The sequence below is a fragment of the Sphaeramia orbicularis genome, chromosome 8, assembly GCF_902148855.1.
Source record: "Sphaeramia orbicularis chromosome 8, fSphaOr1.1, whole genome shotgun sequence".
Lineage (NCBI taxonomy): Eukaryota > Metazoa > Chordata > Actinopteri > Kurtiformes > Apogonidae > Sphaeramia > Sphaeramia orbicularis.
Window position 1 is genome coordinate 3,718,382 of NC_043964.1, and position 25,207 is coordinate 3,743,588.

At 34.5% G+C, this 25,207-nt stretch overlaps 3 protein-coding genes across 3 annotated transcripts; all 3 read right to left on the minus strand.

The window, feature by feature from the left end:
* Positions 1-1,446: 1,446 nt before the first annotated feature.
* elob (elongin B) lies at positions 1,447-6,704 on the minus strand. Its single transcript, XM_030141421.1, has 4 exons — positions 6,597-6,704; positions 4,683-4,817; positions 3,010-3,118; positions 1,447-2,874 (listed from the first exon to the last, which is right to left on the minus strand). The coding sequence occupies exons 1-4, from the start codon at positions 6,597-6,599 to the stop codon at positions 2,762-2,764; spliced, it is 360 nt and encodes a 119-aa protein (XP_029997281.1). The 5' UTR covers positions 6,600-6,704; the 3' UTR covers positions 1,447-2,761.
* Positions 6,705-7,078: 374 nt separating this feature from the next.
* LOC115424269 (uncharacterized) lies at positions 7,079-14,344 on the minus strand. The gene is made up of 11 exons (XM_030141420.1): positions 14,217-14,344; positions 12,646-12,850; positions 12,446-12,478; positions 10,961-11,073; positions 10,389-10,491; positions 10,150-10,182; positions 10,030-10,062; positions 8,852-9,085; positions 8,037-8,140; positions 7,649-7,814; positions 7,079-7,555 (listed from the first exon to the last, which is right to left on the minus strand). The coding sequence occupies exons 1-11, from the start codon at positions 14,282-14,284 to the stop codon at positions 7,511-7,513; spliced, it is 1,137 nt and encodes a 378-aa protein (XP_029997280.1). The 5' UTR covers positions 14,285-14,344; the 3' UTR covers positions 7,079-7,510.
* Positions 14,345-15,504: 1,160 nt separating this feature from the next.
* rusf1 (RUS family member 1) lies at positions 15,505-24,169 on the minus strand. The gene is made up of 14 exons (XM_030140055.1): positions 23,876-24,169; positions 21,608-21,685; positions 21,401-21,515; positions 20,090-20,135; positions 19,960-19,992; positions 19,775-19,880; positions 18,894-18,995; positions 17,380-17,450; positions 17,097-17,281; positions 16,305-16,362; positions 16,154-16,218; positions 15,932-16,051; positions 15,791-15,856; positions 15,505-15,698 (listed from the first exon to the last, which is right to left on the minus strand). Exons 1-14 carry the CDS (start codon positions 24,122-24,124, stop codon positions 15,613-15,615), a joined length of 1,380 nt encoding a protein of 459 aa, XP_029995915.1. The 5' UTR covers positions 24,125-24,169; the 3' UTR covers positions 15,505-15,612.
* Between the last annotated feature and the right edge of the window lie 1,038 nt (positions 24,170-25,207).

The following is a 25,207-nucleotide window of genomic DNA, read 5'->3' on the forward strand; positions in this document are numbered from 1 at the left end:
GGTCAACTTTCTGAACTATGCTACATATTGGCTTTTTAACATATTTGCTTACATTTATGGGCATTTTCACATCATATGATACAAAATTCTTTCATATTTCTTGCAATAAACGAGTTCTGAAGATTTGACTTTTGCCAATTTATGATTAATGGTTTTTTTTAATATTACAGGTGAATGAAATGGCTTCGACTAGAAGATCTTGCAAAAATAAGCCTGACGTATTCTGCTACATCTGCAGTGAATACACCATTGTACCTAACAGGTACAATGGTGAAATGATTTTTTTTTCTTTTAAAACCTGTTTTGGGTGAGAACTATATAAAAAATCAACTGATAAAGTCACAAAAATGTAATCAATTTTGTGAGAAGATCAAATTTATCAAAATCAAATTAGCAAAAAAAAACCTGACCTGATTGAGAAAAACAGATGTCATTTTTGGATTTAGCGGTGCAAAATGGTCCTAATTCAGTTGAAAAAACCTAGACAACTTGCAAAAAACATTTTTTTGTAACCCAGTGTAATTAGCCCTGCATTCTCATCACATTTTAAGGGCTAAGTTATTTCAATGCACATATTAAGGATATGTACGTGCATTAAGAGTGAACTAAGCTGCAGATGACAGTTGTTGACTGTCTCACAAAATGCTAAAAAAAAAACACATTTTTTTTTAATGGTGCTGCAAAAGCCAGTGACACCCTCAAACACTGTATTTGAACCAAAACCTTAACATATCCTGTTGACCCATCATTGAAGAAATTCCACATTTAAGAGGCCGGAATCAAATAATTTAACTTTGATTTTAAAAAGGTTTTCAGACCAATTCTCTACTATGAAAATATGTCAATGAATTTAATATTTAAATTAACTGATCAATACAGCTTTAATCCTTAAATAAATAAATAAATAAAAATCTGATGTTTTGTCTGATTTTACAGCCAGTGTCATTTTCTATTTTTTGCTTTATGTAGTTCTAAGTTAACATGATAGGTTGTGATATACAAATGACAGTGATAACCTCCAGAACATGGTAGAAAATAATGTTTCCGCATTCCTCATGACACATTTCATGCTTGTATGACTTCTTAATACCTGAATATTTGCATGTACATCATTTGGTTGCAAACATGTCCCACAAAATGTGTTTGGACCTCATGTGAATTGAGTTGATGGTGCTTCCTCAGCTTGTGTTGTTCAATGGTAAAGATGAATAGAGAATACAAGTGAAAAAAGTTCAATGGTTGAAGAAGACAACCTTTCTCCTTGTCTAACTGCAAAATTCACAAAACAGTATTTGGAAAATAGTGATTAACAACCAAAGGACAAATAATGCATGCAGAAAATACCTCCCCTCTCATTTATCAAGCATACCTCTAACCATGTAATCCAAAACCAGTAACTGTTAGCAAATAACATATGAACCATAAAAGCACAGAAAACACCAGAGATGAAAAACAGTTGTTTTAATGATAAATCTGTTACAAGTGCAACTTTGATCATGTCCCACCGTTAACAGCCTTGATTTGCAATTGTGATTTTCTTTTTCTTTTTTGTTTTTGCCTTAATGTCAACAATGTCATTCAACACCCCCCGGTCAGACCGTCCATGCCCCAAATAATGATAATGAAGGATTTTTATTTCAATTGTGATTTCATGAGAACCAGTGTTACATTTACATTTTCCAAAGATGTTTTTTTTTTTTCTAATGTTCCTTTAATTTTAGGAAAACAATGTTTTCTTAAGGTAATAATGGTGTTGAATAAAACAAGCTGCAGCATGAACTAGAACTAAATGGGCAGTTTCATACGTCTTTACACATCAAACTACCTTAAAACTGTTCATGGTAACTGTAAATGATTAGGCCCACTGATTGAAGTCACTAAAGTCTCATCAACATCACAAAGATGTCATGACATACAATCAAACACTGGAGAGGAAAGCTAGTTAGTTCCCACTTCATTAGTAATGTACAAATGATCAATAATAACTACGTTTAATTTTTGACTGCTGCTTAGCCTGACGGTCGTTTCATTTTTAGCACCAGGTCCACACCAGCATCATGTGCCGTAGATTCCCATGACTGAGTGCATTCAGTCTCAGTAACATCTGTGAGCAGCTAAAAACCCACAAAAAGTGAAGAAAAATGCTCCTTTTAGTGCCGTATGTTCTGACAAAGGTGACTGTTTTATTTTAGATCCATACGGTTCAAATATTGTTGAAATATAGACTGTAACTTAGAAATCCACAAACTCCCAGCTATTGTCGCAACACATATGTAGGCCAAAGACCAAAAAACATGTTAAATCCTAGTAATAGTTTAATAAACACGAACATAAAAGCCTAAAAATGTCACACCTTATCAACTCTCACATTTAAGCCAGCAAAATAAAAAAAACACAAGTAAGGCAGCTTTAACCTTACCCCAAATAGAGACTAGAATTAAATACGAGGTACAATTCTTTATGTTCAGCCAGCCAATCTCATGGATGACTGACAGTGTCGTGACAACTCCGACAGGTATCTCTGAAGGGTGAAATTATCAATTTGTCAAGCATGCTTTCATCGAGTTCAGGACAAATGAACAACCCGCCCTCACATTTACAAGAAGGGGAATCAGTGTTTGTAATTGTTTATGCCCAGCTGTCGTCAGCAAGGTAAAACTCACCCCAACTGAGGCATCACTTCCCAAAATTCAACCCCTCCCTCCCCCCGTGCGTCCTCCCTCAAAACCCCTGTGCGTCCCTCTTTCGTCCCGCCCCTTCTTCACTGTACAGCCTGCTCATTGGCTGTGCTGCCCGAGTCCTGGGGCTTCATGACGTCAGGGAGCTCTGGGGGAGTGGAGAAGGGCTCGATCCTCAGCTGCTCAAATGAATCATCTGTCAGAGACAAAAAAGCAGCCACAGCGAGAAGACGATGAGTGTAGTGAGAAATGAACAGAGAGAAGTGAAGAATTAGGAATAATTACAACACAGACTGAAACTATGTGACTGACCGGAGGCTGAACTACTCACCGCTCAGACGGAAAGCTAATCCCACCGTGGCTGGGGCCTGAGGTCGGGCTGTTTGATTTGTGAAGCCACAATTTCCAAGAGTTTGACTGTCATTAAGCAGCACATCATCCTGGAGAAAACGTGTTTACGATCAGAGTCATGAACAAGCAGCTGTTTGTTCAAAACACTCCCATAGTGTTTTAACACCTGCACCTGACTTTGGTTTGTTTTCCCTCTTGGTGTGAATCATTTGTGCAAGTGTGAACACAACCGTCGCACTTGGATGTAGCTCAAAGTAACGACACAGAGACGCTTTATAGGAGGTCGAGGCTGTTGTGATAACTGTAGTATTTCAATACTGTGCTTTTCAAAGCCAACTGCAGGGGATGGAGGTAAGTGTCACAATGGCTATGACCATGTTTTTTCTGTGCGTCATGACTTTTTACTACCAGTGTTTCCCACAGAATTATCATCTTAATTTGTTGTATGACCCACTTTTGAGAGGAATCATATGAATCAGGTCATTAATAAATAAGAACTGCTCAAAGTTTGATACTTCACACATGGTCTTGTAATGCCGTATTTATAAAGAATTTGCATTATGGGTTTGTAAAATTAATGTTGTGAGGCTAGTGAGTGTATTTTAGTCAGGTTATAGTTAGTCTCAGAACTAAAAGTGCTTGATGCACTCAGTTTTTCTGCCTCTAAGGTTTGAGCTGCTGGCTGTATAGATCTGATGATTCAGTCAATCTGATTTTACCGAGGCATATTTACAGAAAGTTTGCTGAAATCATTGCAGAAAATAATTTTAGATCATGTTTGCATTAGACTAAGGCAGTGGGCATAGTAATATCCACTGTACTTATCCTACATATTGCACTATGACGCCAACTCACAGCAGGGGAAATTATTTCCCTTCAACATTGCTAGAAGAAGTGGTCTTGCACTGGTCCCACAAACTCTGTAGTGGTTCAGTTTTTCTGTGAGTAGCTATGTTTACAATCAATTTGAGCTAAATGACTGTAGTAGCCTTTATGCTTTGTAATTTTGAATACAACACTTAGCCACTCCATATGAAACTGCATACCAATGTGAGAGACATTACTATGCAGTCACAGAATTATGTGCTAACCCAGAACCCAGGAAGGTGTTGCATTTACTTTCTGGATCCACAACAGACATCTGATGTGTGTTTTTGTTCTCTGTGTGAAAAGAAATCAAATCAAGGGGAAACACCACAAGTTTACAAACTCATCAGTGTTTATGAAATATGGGTGTGATAACATAAAAACAGTTTTTTATGCGTTTCTACGCCTTCGTAAAGCACTTTGAGTTGTCTTGTGTATGAATGGTGCTATACAAATAAATTTGCCTTGCCTAAATTGAGGCAAAGACATCTGAAAGGATTTAGGAAATTGCGGTGCGAGTGCAGCCAACCCTGTGACAAACTGATATACTTAGGAACTCACTGAACAGGGCTCTCTGATTTCATACTTCTGAGCAAGCAAAAAGTCCAACAACTTATGAAGGGTTAGATGTTTTCACATTTCCCACAGGACAGTAATTTCAGATCCGATCAGAAAAAATCTCACACAACAGGTCCAATTTAATACCTTAAAACTGTCGTCACTCACTGATAGCTGTAAATGTGCATTTATACTTTCCTGATGTGCCCTCCCAACAGATAGATTTACCTTATAAAGCCTCTGATCTTCAGGTGGCCTCTTTAAGATACCTTCCACAATGCGCTTCAGTTCATAGACTGTGGTGGACTCTTTGGCATCTGTGAAGATGGTCGTCTTGTGACGTCGGATCATTAGAAACACATCCTGAAGTGAGATCAGATTACAGAGAAGAGATGTAGAGGAAATGATGACTCCCAGGATTATTCATATCACAGAGATAACAGTGAGCTCTGAAAAAGCTAATTTCTAAAAATAAAATGGAGGCTCTACATTTAAGGATTCTTAATATCAGTTGTGACTCTGCTGCTCTACTCTGTGGCTCAACAGAAAAAAAGCCTGTGCAATTAGACAGTAGAGTAAGGTCTTCTTTGTTATCACATAAACATATATGCATGACCACATTCTTGCTGTTACTTGTTTCCATTTTATTTTGCTCATAAAGAACACTATTTTACTTGACTATAAAAATTGCTGTGTTGTCCCGATGTTGTCATTAATTCACTTATTCTCCTCTTCATCTCACCTTATGTCTGTATTTTATCTGATTATGCCTTTTTTATGTCTCTGTAAAGCAATGTTGTTAACATCTATTGTTTATATTTTTTTTAAAAAAAAGGGCTTTATAAATAATCAGCTTAACTGAAGTGACAAGTATAGAGCTATATTTTAACCCCTCACATATGAAATCATGTTCAGCTGCTAGTAGCATCCAGGTTTTACAGGGTTAGTTTATGTAGTGGCAGTACTGGTAAATGTACTGGAGCAATTTGGATGAATGGGCTTTTACGTGGTAGGATAGGTGTGTAAACAAATCAGTTCTGCTTCCTAAAGTCCAGTGGGGGAAGGTAACAGAGTACATTTAGAAGTACTTAATCCAATCCAACCTTATTTGTGAAGCACTTTAAAACAGCAAGGTTAGCCAAACTGCTGTACACATTTGCAATAACTACATAAATATAGAGATATTACTAAGAAAGAGAACAATAAAAAAAAAATCATAATTATACATAAATACAAGTTAACACAGATTTGATCTTACGGTAAAATGCATTTTTATAGATGAATTAGATTACAGATCAGTCTACAGTCACTCACTTTACAGCTTCAATAACTACACTCTAGAACTGTACATTATTCTGAAACTGACTTTCCTGTAGTTTTACTTTCGATACAACCATTTAAGGCTTTAAGGACTAAAATTTTACTCGTAAAAGAATACGTAATACAACAGCATTGCTTCTTTCACCGAAGTAAGACATCTCCCACCGCTGTTCATGTCTTGACTACAATAAAGCACTTGAAAACAGCAACTGCTGCCTACCGTCTCGACCAGCTAGCTTAGCTTTGCTTGAGCTATGCTACATGTAATCGTAAAATCATTTCATTGAAACTCGACATAACCCGTTTCCAAAAGCTATCAAGTGTCGAATATTTATAGCGATAAAACATGTCAATTTAACTGTCAACAGGAACAAGTTTGTGGTTTTACAGATGATACCTAGACGACTACCCACAGACAACTTTAGCATTAGCTGATTAGCATCCTACTGCTAGCTAGACAATTAAGCAACAATAAAGTTTACCGGCTGAGATGTCACTCATCCCAAATAATACTAATTTACATCCCTACTAAGGACCCCTTTTCTGTTAGCCGTTCAATAAAGGTTAACATTATATTAATATGTTCAAGCGGTTGAAGCACAGTGTTGACGTTACACAGCATAGCTCGGTAAGCTAACCCACGTTAGCAACGATTAGCTAAACAAAGGCTACAGCCTTAAGATGACCGCTTTATGACACAAGTTTGATTCAAGCACTGAAAGCGTTCATTTTAAAACATGTGAACCCGCTTAAAGGCTGTCTAAAGCCATGTTTGTCGTGTCATTTGGCCATTATATTCTCAGATGTGTTTTCCTCACTCACCATTTCTTGCGGTTGGTTGCACACAGAAAAAAAACCCTTCACCGCACAGCAGCGACAACTGTGATATCACAGCAGAGCCACAGCTGCACGTCTACGACCCACCAGCAGGGGGCGACGTCACAGCACTTCCTCAATTAACCAATATGGAGCACCATGTCAACACTGTCCATATTTTCTTCATTGATAAATAATAATAATAATAAAAATAATGATGAGAAGAAGATTAATGTTAACTTTGCATTAAAAAGTATGATTTATCAACCACTTGGGACTGAAAAGTAATTTAAAAAATCACAAAGATTCTGTAACAGGTATCATATCACGTCAATCTTCGGAAAACCCTTTCAAATAAACCTCATTATGATATTGTAGTTTTGTAGGCTTTTCAGCAGTGAATTGGACACTGTGTACGTATCACACATTAATTCTCGTTATTTTAAGTGGAGAGAAATGAAATCATACAACTTACTTTTATGTTCATAATTTGCACAATTTTATTGAAAAATGGCAATTTTACAAAAATGATCATCACAGAGATGATGCGAACAAAAAAATTCAATCGCAGTGCAATATGAAGAACGAAAATGAAATAATATATGAAAATCCCTTTAAGTCTAAACATGACTTTCTAATAAGCGGAATTCTAAAAATCTGAACTGAAGAGTCTTTTACAGAGAGGCGGATGTCGAAGAAGTCCAGTTTTCTCCTCAAAACCTTTCTCTGAAAGTTGTCCTCCTGAGACAAATATCACGTTTCCCTCTTAAAAGATGAAGTAAACCTGAATTCAAGGTGTTGACACAATGGAAAAGGATCCTTCCATCTTGGTTTGATTATGTACACTTGTTTCCAGTTTGACTGACCTAAATATAATAATTTAGACATTGTATGATCAACTCACAGATGTACAGATGTGTCTATCTGACCACAAATGCACTGTCTCTGATCTTGGAGTAGGTAAACTGTGACACAGAAGAATAAAAGAAAACAAGGGTTATTTTGATTAATGAACAGTTTTCTTTAAAAAAGTATAAATATTCAAGATGTGCGCTTACATTAAGTCCTCTGGGGGATTTGACAGGTTCTACTCCAGTACAGCAGAGCAGTGAAAAAGGCCTCTCTTTGGTCGATGAATGCTCTTTGAAACACAAACTGAAAACTTTGGCAGGCAGGTAAACATCCCAGTCAGCTGCATGCTCCTCAACTAGACTGTTTACCATCCTGTTAGCAAGTAGAAAACATTCAAACCATGAAAATAACAGCATATCATAACCTCGAAGGAAATAAAAGAACAGATTATGACAGAAGGTAATACAAGAACAAATTATGACAAATGACTCAGTCAAAACTATTTCTAATAAATGCTGAAAAAAACAGAAACTATATGTCCAGATAAAGAACAAGAAATAGTGTATTTATGAATAACATTCACAAAGTACAGACCTGTCAATGAGCTGCTGCGTGATTAAATCTGCTGAACCAGTTTGTTGATGATGGACAACGAGAGCAACGCTGACCTTCAGCCGATCCTTCAGCTCTTTGTTGATCTACCAGAGAACATCAGTGTCAAGTTGAATTTGACATAATTTTGCTACAAAATTTCAATCATTGTTAAATGTCAAAAAAATCAAAGTCAATCTGCACATTTTGCACATATAACAGACTGTTCATCTCTGGCAGCTTTGCACAATTACTCAGAAATTGCACATTTATGTAAATATATATTTTTCTCTTGCTAATAGTAGCGTTTATTTTTTATATTTTTATGCGCATTCTCTTTTGCATGCCATTCTTAAGTGCCACTTTGTTTTATTTGTTAGTTAAATTGTTCTATTTTTTTCTTTTTTTAAAAAATACATCTTAAATTCTTTTGGCATTCAGTGTGGACGTTAAAGTAAGATTTTCATTGTACACGTAAACCTGTTTCTTTACTGAACATATGACAATAAAACGCCTTGGATCCTGAATCTATAAAAGAAAAGTGGGATGTAAAATGAAGTTCTGACACTTTAGCAAACATTCGACATTTAAAACATTAAAGTTACTCTTGTAGGACTTGAAGCGATGGAATTAAAATTTTGACCTTCGAGGCGATCTTTTTTTTTGCTTGGTTTTGATTTATTTTTAAGATTCTGCATTAGCTATTGACATACTCTGCCATGAAAGTGATCAAATAATGCGGTAGATGTCAGGAAGAGGTCAGACCTTGAACTCTCTGTGATGATAGAAGCAGTTTAAGGGCTACAGGAAGCGCTCACTTTTTGGACAATATCATGAGGGAGTCTGGACAGGATCCTGAACGGGAAACCGAAGTGGGCGATGATGTCCACGATGTGCTTCGCCACGTGCACAGGGAGACACAACTCCATTGGCAAAGCTTCCACCCATTTCGAGAAGTAGTCTGTCACGGTCAAGACGTACTTGTGTCCGTTGACTGTTTGAGGCAAAGGTCCCCTGACGTCCAGGCCGAGCCACTCCCACGGCTCTTTCACCTGCACCAAAACATCACATCACACAGAAATAGTTCCAGTGTCCCTGTATGTCAGCATCATGTTCTATCAATAATCAATCCCCAGTTGAATGTGTGAGGTTGTCAGGTTCTGTCTGTATGTTAGAGTCCTGTGGTCTGGATGCGGGAGATCAATCTCCCAATAGAAGTGGGCGGTACTTTCACTGGAGGAGAACTCAACTAATTCAATCAAAGTCCATATATGACTTCTATTAGTGATCAATAGGAACTATATTGATATCTGTAACCATTTACATGTTATAAACCATCAAAATATGGACCATTAGAAGTAAAGGCACATTTTTAATAATTAAAAATTTCATCAGAAATTTAAAAAAAAATCAATTTGTTTTTAAAACTGTGACCAAACTTTGTAGACATTGTCCCAAGGAAGATACAAATAAAATTTGAAATTAATCCAACCAGTAGTTTCGGAGAAGAAGGTCATTGAAGTTTACACATTGGTGTCCTTGAGTTTGACCCTTCAAGGTCACTCAAGGTCAAAGGTCATGGAACCAAATCAAAGTCCATATATGACTTCCTATTTGTGATCAATAGTAACTATATTCATATCTGTAACCAATTAGATGTTATAAACCATCAAAGCATGGCCCATTATAAGTAAAGGCAAATTTTTTATATTTCAAAAATTTGTCGAAATTAAAAAAAAAAAATCTGTATTTCTGAAAACTGTGATAAAATTTTGCAGACACTGTCCCAAGGAAGGTACACATTAAAAATTTTAAATTAATCTGACCAGTACTTTTGTCAGAGAAGATGTAAAAAGAAATTGCTAACAAAGCCGCTGTCAGACACAGCGCCTTCAGTGACTCACGTCCTATTGGCCGGTGAAATAAAAACAGCCAATAATCAGCCTTTTATATTTGCATTTATTTTTAACTCTACTGTTTGTCGTGACAGACTTACCTCGATGATGTTTTCAGGATCTTTATTGTCTGTCTGTAGAATCAACACAAAAGCCTTGGATTAGAATATTTAACAACACAATAATGTATTTTAGAGTTTAAAATCATCTGAACTACTTACACTGGAGTTGTCATCTGGAGCCCACTGAATGTCCTGAGTGGAAAATTAAACACAAACACAAACTGAATATACAAAAAAAAAACTGAAACGTTTGACAAAAATTGCATTAAAGTATATCAATATCCATGTTATATAAATTCTAGATCTAAAGCATTTTAACAAGAAATTACATTGAATAAAAATCACAATGAAAATGGAAATAAAACACAAATATAAGTCAGACATTTCTCATTGCTTACCTGTGGGACGCAGTAATCTCCGTGGAAGAAATGTGGAAATGAACTGATCTTCATCAGTCCATGATCTACTATAATTCTCCACCTTTCAGGTTTCTGTGGGTCTCTGATATAAAACAGAAAATAGTGACCAAAGACTGTGACAGTTCTTGTTTAATTTTGGTTCAATCCATTTAGTAATTTTGACTGTATGCTTTTTGTATGGGGTGGATCATATTAAAAAATATACAGCAAAAATAGGACCAATGTCCCTGTAGCTCACCAGCAACTTCTATCAAGAATCAACAACAAGTCGAATCTCCCAATAGAAGTGGATAGAAGTGGGTGGTGCTTTCACTGGAGGATAACTCAGCTAATTAAATCAAAGTCCATATTCATATGTATTCAAATATAGTAACATGTTAACGAGGACAAAATTGTGTGTTTAAAATGGTAGATGTTAAAATGACGACTGAAGTTAAGGATTAATTAATGGACTATTTCTATTTTTTGTAATGTAAGTGTATAAAGTCTTTAATGTTGTCCTTTATGTTCATGATGACCGTCTAATTTTCCAGTAACATGAGGTCATTTACCCAGAAGGCTCTTCTTCTGTGTCACTGGGGGCTTCATTTTGGACACCGGCCATGGTCATTGCAGGGGGGGCTGTTGGAGCAGGATTTGTCTGTGAGGCTTTAAAACGAGGCGCCTGGAAAAAGACCACAATATACAGGGTTTGTAGTCATTTTTCAAAATCAAATTCAAGGACTTTTAAGGGTCATTTTCACATTTTTCCAGCACATCACCTTATCACTGGGGTAAAAATACACATCTACAGGAACACATATACTTATCCAGGATTATTTTCTTCACTTTTTATCACAACAATGTACATTGTATTGTGCTATAAACATCTAAAATTATGTTTCATAATAGCAAAAAGTTTAGAAATTAAAGGAGAATACACAGTTTTATCCAACCCCCCCAAAAAATGGAAGTCACTTGGTGTTCTTTAGGTACCTGCACCAAGGCCAAGATTAAGATAAAAATGTACCTGAGAGCACCTGTTAATTTTCTTTTTTGACATAAAGTTTTATTTTTCAAAATGTATCACCCTCTATAAGTAGCTTTGGCTTGCCATCTAACCTGGCAGAGTTAATATTAAAAATAAATAAATAAATCACATCACAGAATTAGAATTGCAGGCACTTTCAAGCACAGACCTTGAAAACACAACATTGAAATTCAAGCATTTTCAAGGATTTCACACACTCGTACAAACCCTGAATATAAAAACACATGAAAAAAACATCTGGTGACTGTAGTTATGCAAACAGAAAATGCAAAACAGACCAGAGAAAACAATATCATCTAGATCAGTGATTCTCAACTGGTAGGTCACAACCCAAAAGTGGGTCTCAGACCTGTTTTCAGTGGGTCAGGGGCAAAAGATAATGTTAATAATGTTAACAATGCTAATGTTAATGTGCTTTATTTTTCATGGAGCTGAGTGCCATCCATTCACACTCCCTAACAGTAGGTGGCGGTAATGCGCTGTGATGCTAATTAACACCAGACATTCCACAGCATAAAAGAAGACCCAAAAGTTTGTATTTATATCATGGAAAAACTCTGGTATGACAACGACTCCATCAGATATGGTTTTACCTCCACTGGACAAAAACCTTAGTGTTTAATTCTTCAACAAGTGACTGAAATAACTTTTAATTTTTAACTGAATGAACATTTTAGTTTTGGTTTAAATGTATCTAATTTAGTGTTAAAGGGAATATTTCCATATTTATCATCACCACCTGCTGCTCAGTTTGGTTTATTATTAAACTTGTCTTCTGTGTTTTCATACTGTAATATTCTGTATTATCTCAAGTTCAAAGCACACCATCTTTTTATTAAATAAATTTGAGAAGTTTAACTTTTATCAGTGTGGGTCATGGTTTGTCATTGAGGGGTGACAGTGGGTCTTTAAATCAGACCGGTTGAGAACCACTGATCTAACAGATATGCACATAATATGACCACAAATGACTACTGACTTACAGACTTATTTAGTTTGTTCTCACCTTCACCTTTTTACTTCCTAGATCAGTGGAAGCCTGCAGCGAGGAGAAAATGACACAAATGGCATCAGAGTATTGAAGAATATATGACATCTCTGGGTCAGTTACAGGCTTAGAATGTTACTATTGAACAACAGCCTTGTTTTAATCAACCATCTCTGGTGTTTTATTTCGAAATGACTGGTTGAGGCTGAGTGTCAAACCTTCTTCCTTTTCTTGGTGTTGTCAGGAGGTTGAAATATGGTGGGAACTGCATCCTCTCGCAGTGTTACGCACTTTCCCGTCCTGTCGATGTGTTTCTCCTCAAAGTGATTAATGCACAACACAGAGAAGCGAGATGGAGTCCAGTCCTTACACTTCATGTTGGCGAGCCATTTCTTCAGTTTTCGACTGTTGCACAGCGGAAATCTGTCGGAAAAAACAACTCATTAAAACAAACCCAAGTCAAAACACTGTTATGTGTAAAGCAGAGTCACTTTACATAGTTGATAAAAAGCTTTTTTGTTTTACAGTATATCACAATACAATGATTTCCATCTTAAAAATAAAATATTTCAAAACACACTATAGGTTCATGCAGTTCACACATCCTTTATACATTTTTCTCAATAATATTACATTACAATATTACATTCTCTGCTATAGAACGGACAGATACAGGAAACCTTTACAGCCACATTCCATTTCTCTTTACAATAAACTCACCACTGTCCAGTGTTTAAACCCAGACATAAACCTATATCCACTATGCACTTTACTGTTATTTATTCACCTCCATCCTACTGGAAAATTACATTTACTTTGCACATTACAGTTTATTATTGCACCTTATTGTTTAAATTAAACAGATTTCTTACCCAGTTCTGTTTTTATTTATTTCTAATTTATTGTGTATAATGTTTTTGCTCTTGTTCTGTGTTTTCTTTTTATTCTTATTTATTTTATTATTATTATTATTATTATTATTATTATTATTATTATTATTATCTAACGAACACCTTTACATTATAGTTTAGTGTAAAACACACAAACCACAAACGGGACCATTAAAAAATAAAACTTAACTTTAATACCATAATGTGTACTCTGATTATTATTTTTTATTATTATTATTTAGGCACCTGCATAGATGCCAAGTTATTATATTGAACATTTTTTAACAGTACCCAGTACTACAGCTATGCATACACGGATATGACTGTAGTTTAACATTACTGTAAATTATAAGATAGAAAAATGTCAAGTACATCTAACTCAGTGACAGAGGGAAATTCTTAAATGGTACTTAAATATGTATATTTTCCTCCACATTTGTTATTTACTACTTGTTTCCTCTTACTTCACACTAATATTGATATAATAAATGACTACTGTGGTTTAATAGTGATAATAAAAATCTGTTTCCAAAAATAAAAAGGCAGAAAATACACACAGTAACGTTAGGTACAGTATTTAGATGAAATAAGCAATAAAAAACCCACAGAATATTACATTTAGTGGCAGAAGTGATTTAAAACGTTATGTAGGATTTGATGTTTTTGTTACGAAACAATAATAAACAGTCACAGATCTGGAATGAAAACTTTTTTGCTTAGTTTCTGAACAAATGTAGAAAATCTGAGATGATTTTTGTTTGTTTTGTTGAAAAGTGTTAAACCAGTCCTCTTTCCTGAAAAACAGATAAAGTTAGTTTAAGCTACATACATTGTTGATCATTCATTTACAGTTATTCTCTGGGTTTGAGAAATAAACTGCTGTAAAATCGGTTACTTACTTAAAAAACTTTACATCTGATTCGCTGGAGCTCTCGCACATATCAGCAGAACATTTATATCTCCCCATTTGGACAAAATTCCGGTATTTAGCGGCTAAACACACAATTTTGGTTTGTTTCTGAGTCTAAAAAGTGAAGCTAGCAATAACTGTAACATCCGGTTAACCTTTTCAAAATAAGAGAGTCATTTCAGCTATTTTGACTAAAAATAACATAAAATGTCTAAATATTGATGAATGATCAAAATTAGATTTACATTTTTTTATTTTTCTTCTCTATAACTCTTTTTGTAATTTATAGCCAAAAATATTTTATTCACGTTAAGTCAATTTATACTCTTATTTTTTTCCTTTTCTGTTCGCAATATCGGTAACTTGATCACAAGTTTCACCGGATGTTGTTTATTCTTCTTCGTGGAGCGCTAATAGTTTATAAAGTCTTTCTAGCGCCCCCTAATGTAAACTGGTAAAAAGGTGGAGACACCTTTTTAGTAACAGAAGTTACAGAAATACAGTATAAAGGTCCAAAAAAAGATGCACAATATATATATTTACATGGATGAAATAACAATTTATTTCTTTATATATTTCTATGAAATCACATATGGTAATATGCAAAAGTCTTTGGCCACTTCTAAGTTTGTTGTGTTTGCATGGTTGAAATAAGCAAACATATGTATTTGTCATTCTCTTTTGTTTAGATACAAACAATATTAAAGTCATTATCTAGTGTGACCCCTGACCCCAAGACAAGAAGCAACACAAGTAATTAGACACATCTGACATGTGTCCAATGAGAACTGGTATAAAGGATCAGAAAATTAATGCCATATATCATATATTGTCTGAATTAAAGGGTTAAAGACATGTTAAATGTAAAAGGAAGTCACACTAAATACTGTTTTTCCCAGAAGCTTTTGTTTTTACTGCTGTACATACTTCACATGTATCCAGACTGTGTTTTAATGCAGACTGAGAAATGCATGTGTCACTAGAACTTTACTAAAGCAACAATGAATATATAAACTGTAATAATATAAAATTTAGATACATAATAAGTTTAAATTCAATAATAAACCCAACAGATGGCAAACCATTTCTCATTTTGCTGCAGTGAATATAAAACTGATCCAAAATATTATTTCAAAAAAGGAAAATAATTTATCTAATCAAATCACTTTTGTCTAAAGATTTTATTTATAAAGAAAATTCAGTGCACTTTACCCAAACTGATGATGTTCTTTTTCTCTTGTGATTAACTATAATATCTCAATAATAAAACAGTCAGATCCCTTTAAAAAAATGTGTTTTATTTTATCTGAATATAAAACCAAATCACACAAATACAAAAACACATACAAATATCAGCCTTTATTAAAGTGTGAAATGGATTCAGCTCAGTTGATTTTGCTTTTCCACTCGACCCTCCACTCATCCCAGTCCAACAGGGTTCGTTTTGTGTCCCATCCTGCTGCTTCCACAGCTGGAAAATGATTAAATTAACACCATGACAGTGACTTTGAGTAAAAACACATACATTTGTGCTGACTTTTTTGTAGTCTTTTGTTTGCTCACCTTTTAAAAATGAATCAAACATACTGTCCATCAACTCATGACTGTCATGCACCAGGTCCCAGTGACCTTTAAATCAAAAAGAAAAGTTTTAAGAGTGTAAGTTTCAAACATTTAAGTGAAGAACGACAGATTGAGTCTTACTTTGTTGCCGTTCACTGGAGGCTTTTGACATCAACATGCTGCTGAGTCTCACAGCCAGACACATCGCTCTGATTTCATCTTTTACCGAAGCCTCTGGTCCCAAACAAACACAAACGCAGCCTGAGAGAAAAAAAAACAAAAAACAAAACCACATCCACAGAATTATACAAAGCTCTTAAACACAGTGTGGTCTGCAGAGAAAAGAGACGTAGAGTCACATACCGTTTTTCACTCCTAGTAGATATGGCATTTTGTTTTTGGTCAGAGCCATATTAAGGTCCTCTGGGCTACAAACAGAAAACACTTACATCAGACTGTGTTAAAGTGAAATGTGGGTCAGTTTTTTTAACAAATTTGTAATAATGTGAAATACCTCTGTACAACCTCCTGCAGCCTCACCCCAAGTCTGATTGGCACAGTTTTCCTAAAATCTGAACAAAAAAAATAAAAGACTGAGAGAATGACATTACAGAATAAACAAAATAAAAAATAAAGTCGTGCAATAATCTTATGTTCTATGATAACAATGTAATATTTATTCAGTATTTATTAAAATATAATTACACAATTTTTATATGGAAGTGGCTCATTAGCATACATACTGTTACATAGATACACATACTGTTTTCATGGGTAATATATAAAGTTAATATTGTTAATATTCATTTATTTGTTTTGAGCAGAAGAAAAAAATTAATATTTTTTTGTGTACAAGGAACTAATATACAAATACATTGAGGCAAATACATTTATAAATAAAGGTGATCAAGACAAAATAGCAACTGCCATTTACACTAGTAATAACAAAATAAATTCAATATGTACTATTCAAAAAGGAGTGGGAAGAAGAAAACTTATTAAATCCTACCCTCATCGTTCATAGATATACATACTGTCACATACAGTTAATACAGGGTTCATGTAAAATTGAAAAATTTATATTCTATTTTCTGATTTTATTTTTAGTTTTTGTAATTTTATATAATCGTCTTATTCTTATTTCTGTAGTACTGGTGTTTTGTTAATATTGTTGCAGTGACTGGAGGAGCACAATAACAATAAAGGCTATTCTATTCTATTCTATTCTATTCTATTCTATTCTATTCTATTCTATTCTATTCTAAACAGAAATACATAAATAAATTGGTGAATTGATGATGTTTACCCATAAAAACTGGTTCTCTCTGATTGGCCTCTATGGGACTCAAAATCTGCCCGTCTCTCAGGAAATGCTGAAACACGATGGAAAGCCGAGCCTCGTTGAAGGTTTCCATGACAACCGAACGTACGGCTTTGTAATTGGCAAAAAGGTGAAGCGCGGTGAAGAGGAAGAAGAGGCTGAGAGTGAGTCTGAAGGGCAGAAGCAGAGACACAGTGGGAATGGAGACTCCTGATTGGAATGTTTGTAATGACAGATCCACTGGTGTGAGAATGTTCCGGTCACTTACACTGGGTTATCAGTGACCAGAGGAATGAGGATCAAACTGAGCAGAAGTCCGGCCAGATTCACCAGCGTCTCCTGTAGGGAAGAAGATATAACAACATGAGGCACCTCATTATGAGTCTGAAAGTATCACAGACAGGTTCAGACTGACCGAAGACTGTGACAGTTACTGTTTATTTCTGGTTCAGTCCACGTAGTGATTTTGACTGAATGCTTTATGTATGAGGTGGATCATGATAAAAATATATAGCAAAAATAGTCCCAATGTCCCTGTATGTCAGCATCATGTTCTATTTGAATCCATCCCCAGTTGAATTTGAGGCTGTCAGGTTCTGTTTTAGTTCAAGAATTTTCATTTTGTCTTTTTATCTTAATGATACGGGGGTTATTTTCTTTTGTTCAGACTAAGTAGTAGTAGAGTGATGTTCTCATACCTGACATGAAGAAGGCTGCAGTGATAGCTGAAACATGTCAGGTATGAGAACATCACTCTACTACTACTTTGTCTGAACAAAAGAACATAACCCCTGTAGCTTCTGTCTCTATGTTCCAGTCCTGTGGTCTGGATGCAGATCAATCTAACAACAGAAGTAGGCGGTACTTTCACTGGAGGAGAACTCAACTAATTCAGTCAAGGTCCACATATGACTTCTATCAGTGATCAACAGGAACTATATTGATATCTGTAACTATTTTCATGTTATTAACCATCAAAATGTGGACCACTATAAGTACAGGCAAATTTTTAAAAGTTAAAAAAATTGTCAAAAATTCAAAAATCTAAATTTCTCAAAACAGTGAACAAGGTTTGTAGACACTGTCCCAATAAAGCTACATACATTTTTTTTAAATTAATCTGACCAGTAGTTTCAGAGAAGATTGTTGAAATCTAGACATCGGTGACCTTGAGTTTGACCCTTCAAGGTCACTCAAGGTCAAAGGTCATGAACCCAAATAAAAGTCCATATATGACTTTTAATCTGTAGATGTTTGTGACTGCAGGAGTCAACAAACCATTTTCATATAAAGATGTATTTACATCAATGTCTCTGAAAATAAAACTATGGCTTGTAAAATATTTATTTATTTTCATTTATTTATTTGTTTATTTAGCAGGGACAGTATGCATTAATGAACATTTCTGTGAATGTGCCAGTATTAGTAAAAAAGCTACTTTTAAATGTTGTCCCTGCGTAAGATGTACAGTGCCAGCATTCATAAAATTAGAAACATTTTAAAATTTAAGGCTGGTTTTTTTTCTAGATTTCCAGTATATACTAGTAAACTTGACTCTTAGGACTCATAGGATCTTGATTTGTATTATTTTAAATCATGTTTTCATTTTATTTGTTTGTTTTGTTCAGTAATATCCTGTTTTTATCTGTACACAGAGTCTATAACTGAAGGGTATCTGCTAACAAAAACCCATACTTAGTGACTCCATACGTCACTTTTCTGTATTTTTCTCCTCATTAAAGTCAGACTAAACTGAGATTACATGTGTGGTGAAGTCGTCACCTGACTGCCGTCTTTAGCCGAGATGTCGGCCATGTTGTCTCTACGAGCCTGATGAACGGTGAGAGCAGCTCTGGTCGCTCCGCCGGCCACGCCCACGATGGACTGGAGAACATATAAGCAGTACCCAGTTTAGTTTCAGTAGAAAAACAGGATTATGTGTAATTACAGTGGAACCTGGAGGTACGAGTACACCGTAGAATGAGGAATTTAAGTGGAGACAGCCATCACAACACTGAATGCACAGATGAACTGAATATACTGATTACATACAGAGTTCTGTTTATTTACTATTTATTCAACATCACGCACTTTCACTGTCACTTTACTCAAATTATTTATTGCTACTGTATTGTCTGTTGTTCCTTTTTATTATTTTATGTGGTCGCACTTTAAGGTTTAGCTTTTAATCTCCTTGTACTGCTGTGCAATGACAAATAAATTCTGATTCTGCGAAAACGCCAGAAATTCTTCTACCTGAAGTTTTAATGGAAGGAGATTCTTCTTCCAGAGAATAAAACCCCCCTTCTTCTTAAATATAATAAATTAATTAAACCAGTTTATCTTATTTTAATTTTTTTTTCTTTCTAACTGCACTTTATCTGTTTTAAAAACCCTTTAAAACAGGATTTTTGGGTGTTTTTTGGGGCTGGAACAGATTAATTATATTTCAGTTCATTTCAAAGGGAAAAACTGTTCCATAAAAAGAGTAAATCGCAAAATGAGCACAGTCATTAAACAAATTAAATTTGTACTGCAATGTTCCCGTGTATGTATTTTTGTCTGTCATTGTTTCGTACATTTTCTTGACATCGTCCTCCAAATATTTGTGTTAAATAAACAGGTGTTTCCGTCTCTGAGTCTTCCTTCTGTTTTTTTTTTACCTTGAATACCCCTGCAGTGCACACAATCAAGGTGAAGAAAGCAGGAAAGAACGGAGCCAAAATTTCCATGAACATGGCGATATCATTGAGAACGTCTGCAAACAGTCTGGAAGAAGACGAACAGGAACGGTTTATAAATGAAGTATATGATGAAGAACATGTGACTGAGTCTGCACCAGGTGTACCTCCATTTTTTGGCCTCAGAGTCCAGTTTAGTCCTAGAAGAAAAAAAAGACAGAAAAGCTGATGCTCATAATGACTTTATAACAAGTAAAATACACGAATGAAAAGAATCAGCGTGGAGGAAAAACAAACCCTTTCTGCCAAGCGAAGAGGATTCGGCCCAACATCCCAGTTCCATCTGTAACATGGGGATTGTTCAGTTTGATCAAAAATCAGTGTTCTCAGATGGAAAATGTTCCTAATATTTTACAAAACATGGAAAATAAACAAATGCGGTGGAAAATTATTAACATATGCCATAACTAAGAGATATAAATCATGGCGAGGCAGATTTATTTATACAGCACAATTCATACGCAGGGCAATTCACAGTGCTTTACAAAAATGGAAAAGAGACAGGTTAAAAACACACAATTACAATTAAAGCATAATCAATAAAATATAACTAATAATCAATTAAAATAAAGTAAAACAGAAGCGTGCAGATAGAACCCTTTCAGTTGTTCTATGCAGAGCTGAACAGAGCCGTTTTCAGCCTGGACTCAAACACTGTCAGAGTAAAGGTCTGTCTGACATAAACCATATTGAAAAAGCACTTTTAAATTTACCATCCCTCATTTGTTTCTGCTTTGGTTATTTTCCTATGGTTTATGCTTATTTAGGGGAGATAATTTCATTAAAATATTGGGATTTTTAGCCTCACCTGCACAATTTATTGTATTTTTATAAATAAATAAATAAAAGAATAGAAATCTGATTGTTTTGGTCAATAATTAAATTTATGGGACTCCAATAATTGGGTAATAAAATAAAAAACACAAAATTTTACATGGATAAAATGGAATTCTCTAAGACATTATCATTTGAACGAATGCTACACATTAAGAAATTAAAAAGGAATTTAAAAAAAGTAACAATTTATTTTCCTGTGGTTTTTGCCTCCTTAGGTGACATAATTTCATAAAATATTGGGATTTTCAGTCTCACCTGCAAAATTTATTGTATTGTGATCTTTAGTTTTCTTGTCTTTCTCTTTTATTGTGGAAACTAACTAAATAAATAAATAAGAGTATTTTGGTCAATAATTAGCAATATGATAAAAAAAAAAAAAACATTTAACATGGATAAAATAGAATTTTCTACGACATTATTATTATTTGAACAAATTCTGCACATTAACAAGTTAAAAAGTAAACACTCACCAAAATTAATAACTTAAGCACTTCCAATATTTCACCTACTTAAGCAAATCTCTAGTCAACCTGTTATACATTCAAGTCTTGTAATGTTTCTGTTTTCTTTTATGTGATGTAATTTATGGGTAAAACTTGTGTAATAAAGGCAGAAACAATGTACAATGAATATATGAGATAAGAACTCTTTATTGTCATTATGCATCCATGTAACATATAATTAAGTATGTAATTACTACTTCTGTCTGACCTTTTAATAACCAGGTGACCGTGGCAGCAGCGACGGTGGCTTCTTGGTTTCCGACGCCGACTCCTTTAAGAGACGCCTGAGTGGCCAAAGTCCCCGACAAAGAGCTGGAGAAGGCCTGTGACAGTGATGACACACTGAATAAACACAAACTCCACCCTCATGTACTGATGTCCATGTATTCATTTCAGTGGGTTTTGTGGTCTGGACCTGTACAGTATCCCAGAACTGGTAGTGCAGGTAATCCCCACTGACGCTCTCTGGGTATCCTTGAGGTAGAAACACACTCTGAAATAAAACATGAACATGTTGGCAATAGAACAAGTAGTATTCAGACTGTTACCTGAATAAAATGACCAATAACACAGTGAAAAGTACTATTTATATAATAGTATAATAATAGTAATGTATCCTCCTCATGCAATCCCTTCCTAAATGTGCAATAACCCTGTATAATGTGAATTATGTGCAATAAGTCGTGCAATTATCTGCTGTTATGCAATAACAATGCAATATTTATTCAATATTTATCAAAATATAAAAGCACTTTATGTATGCAGACTTGAATTCATATATATGTATACATACTATTCATATTGTTAATATTGTTCATAGATAAATACTGTCACATACTGTTATATATTGTAAATATTGTGTCTATTCATTTTTTATGTCTTAATTTTTTTTTTTTGCTCTACTGGGCTCTATTCTTATCTTACTTTTGTACAAATTTTATATTCTAATTTCTTATCTTATTTTTAGTTTTTGTAATTTTAGATGTGCTCTATTCTTTTTTCCTGGTGTTTTATTAATATTGTTGCACTGATTGAAGTAGTACAATGACAATAAAGGCTATTCTATTCTATTCTATTCTATTCTATTCTATTCTATTCTATTCTATTCGCACATTAGTACTGCCACCAAAATGCACTAAAAACAGAGGTGCAGAATTATAACTTGTTTAAGAATAATTGATGTTTGAGCCCAGTCACTGCAGGATTTTAGGGTCAATTCTAATCCTGATATTTGGAAGTAGAATAGCTCCTACGTGAATATATTGGCTGATAGACAGTACTTTTTTTTTTTTTTTTTTTAACATTGTTTTTGCAAAGATCCTCAAATGTGGTTAACAAACATATGTGAAAACCAGCCCGACAAGGATGAATTTGTGAAATGTAAAATCTACATTGAAGATATTAAAAATCAAGGAGGTCAAAATCATTTTAGTTCAGGTTCCACATACAATTCAATAATAATTAATAACCTAAAAATAATTACATACACATAATGGCAATTTTTCCTCTTTATTTTAGTGTAAAAAAAGTAAAATTACATGGAAGTATTTACTTTTACAGACTATCCTTTCAAAAAATGTGAATAACCTGAACAAATACAAACAACCTGAAATGTCTTGAGAGGAGTAAGTGCAATTTTATCAATATTCTGCCTGTTATTAAATGTTTTGTGTATAGGCAGATCCACTGTGATCTGTAAGCTGTAACACACATGTGTAAATGATAAACTAAGGTGTAATATTATTAAGAAATTTGATGTTATTTGCATTTCTTAAGGATACTATGCAGATGTAAATCATTTCAAAACATAATTTTACTTTTTTCACTGTTATTATTGTACTGGTCCAGCCCAGTTGAGATCATATTGGACTGAATGTGGAACCTGAACAAGTTTGACAGCCCTGCTTTAATTCTTGCAGATCTTCTTTTGTCACACATCACTCCTGACACTTTTCTGTTACAGCTTGGTTCATTAAGTTTATCTATCTATCTATCTATCTATCTATCTATCTATCTATCTATTTCAAACATACAAAGAAACAAAATAAAACAAAACAAAGCAAAATAAGACAAAAACAAAATAACATTTAAATGTACAGAATCTATCTTTAAGTACATATCTGAATGTGCATGGTCGAAAAGGAGTAGAAAGAAGTATAATCTTATTTAATCCTACTCCTCAAGTGCTTTTACACCTTTACCTCTAACTAAACACATGAATTAAACAAATTTTTCCTAATTTAACATTCAACCCACAACAAATACATAATGCAGTAATTGAATTATGCACAACAAAATGATCATGGTAGTACAGTCATACAAACAGACTCAACAGTTCAACAATTTTCTTCAGTAATTACAGTATATTTATTGATACAACACTATCCATAAACATACAGCTCTCATTGTCATTAAATACTGTATCTCACAAGAATCACTTCTTTATATCTTCATTTATTTTAAGTGCTGCACATGCACACATATATTAAAAATACATTGAACTACTGACTTTTAATGAATTTAGATGAGTAAAAAGTACAATATTTGCCTTTGAGGTGTTATGAAGTAGAAAAATAAAGCACCTAAAAATGAAAATACTCACACACTAGTCCATCAAATGCTTAAATAAAAATCTACAGTAAGCTCCACTGTCTGTGAGGTTTGAAACAGTGAAAGTCCTTACTTTAAAAACTCCAATGATGGTGTTTTCTTTTGCTTCTTCTTGTCCTCGGTGTGGTCTCCTGTGCATCAGCCCATCTTTACTAAAATAACTCCAGGACTGTGCACTACCGTACCTCTCTGTGGCCAAATACACCCCGTCTGACTCCGTATCCATCTGAGCTGTGACCCAATAAACTCCTTTACACTCCGGTAACAGATCAAATGAGCAACCTGAACTGAAAATATTGGCTCTACTTCTGCTCAGGTGCATCCATGATACATACGTGTCCCTCCTTTCCTGATTTCTTGCAGCACTTCCGTGTTTTTTCTCCGCCTCTATGTTTGGAGCATTCTGATTGGTGGATTGGATTAAGGCGGAGCTACTGGGGTGACGTCAAAAGAGACCCAGGAAAGAACAAGTTCTGGCTTTTTTGGCTTTTTTTTATATTTTATATTAAATAATTGCCTGTTTTAGAAACATCATGATGCAACAGTTTTTCAAGTTAAATTTTTTTTAAATTTATTATTATTATTATTATTATTTTTTTTTTTTTTTAATTATTATTATTTATTTTTTTTGTTTTTGTTTTGTTTTTATGTTTACTTTTATTTTCATTTTTATTTTTATTTCTATTTTTATGGAATGTCCTTTGCGGTGATTAATAACCCTTTTTATCCTTTTTATTATATTTGTATGGCATCTGTTGTCTGTGATGTTTGATTGTATTGTTGTGGTTCTTTAATGGAGTTTTTGGAGGTGTGTGTGTGTGTGTCGGGGGGGGGGGGGGGGGGGGGCAGTTTTAGAGCACAGGTGTCAAACATGTGGCTCGTGGGCTAAAAACAGGTCACCAGAGAGTCCAATCTGGCCCATGGGATAAATTTGTGAAACGCAAAAGTTACACTGAAGATATTAACCCATAAAGACCCAAACATCCACCGGCGACCAAAATCATTTACTGATATAAAAAGTTAAATGCCTGTTGATCCACTAATTCTATGAATCCATGTAAATAATTGTTGTAAAATACAGTTTGTCATCTTTTCATGGTCATCAGATATGACCCATTTGGGTGTTCAGAGGCTCGGTAGTTACCATGGAAACACCGTCATATTCTACAACACTGATTCATCAGGAAACCAATGGAGTTGGATCAATGACAGTGAACGGAGACACTTGGTTTATGTTCAGTTAATGATTTATTTTACTAAAAAAGTCCCTTTTTCCTCCATTTTCTCTGTTTTTGATATAATAACATTAAAATTTAATTTGAGCTTTAATGGACATCAATCATGATCTGTAAATCTAATATAGGAAAATACGTAATTTTCACTAAAGAATGCAAAATTCTGAGCA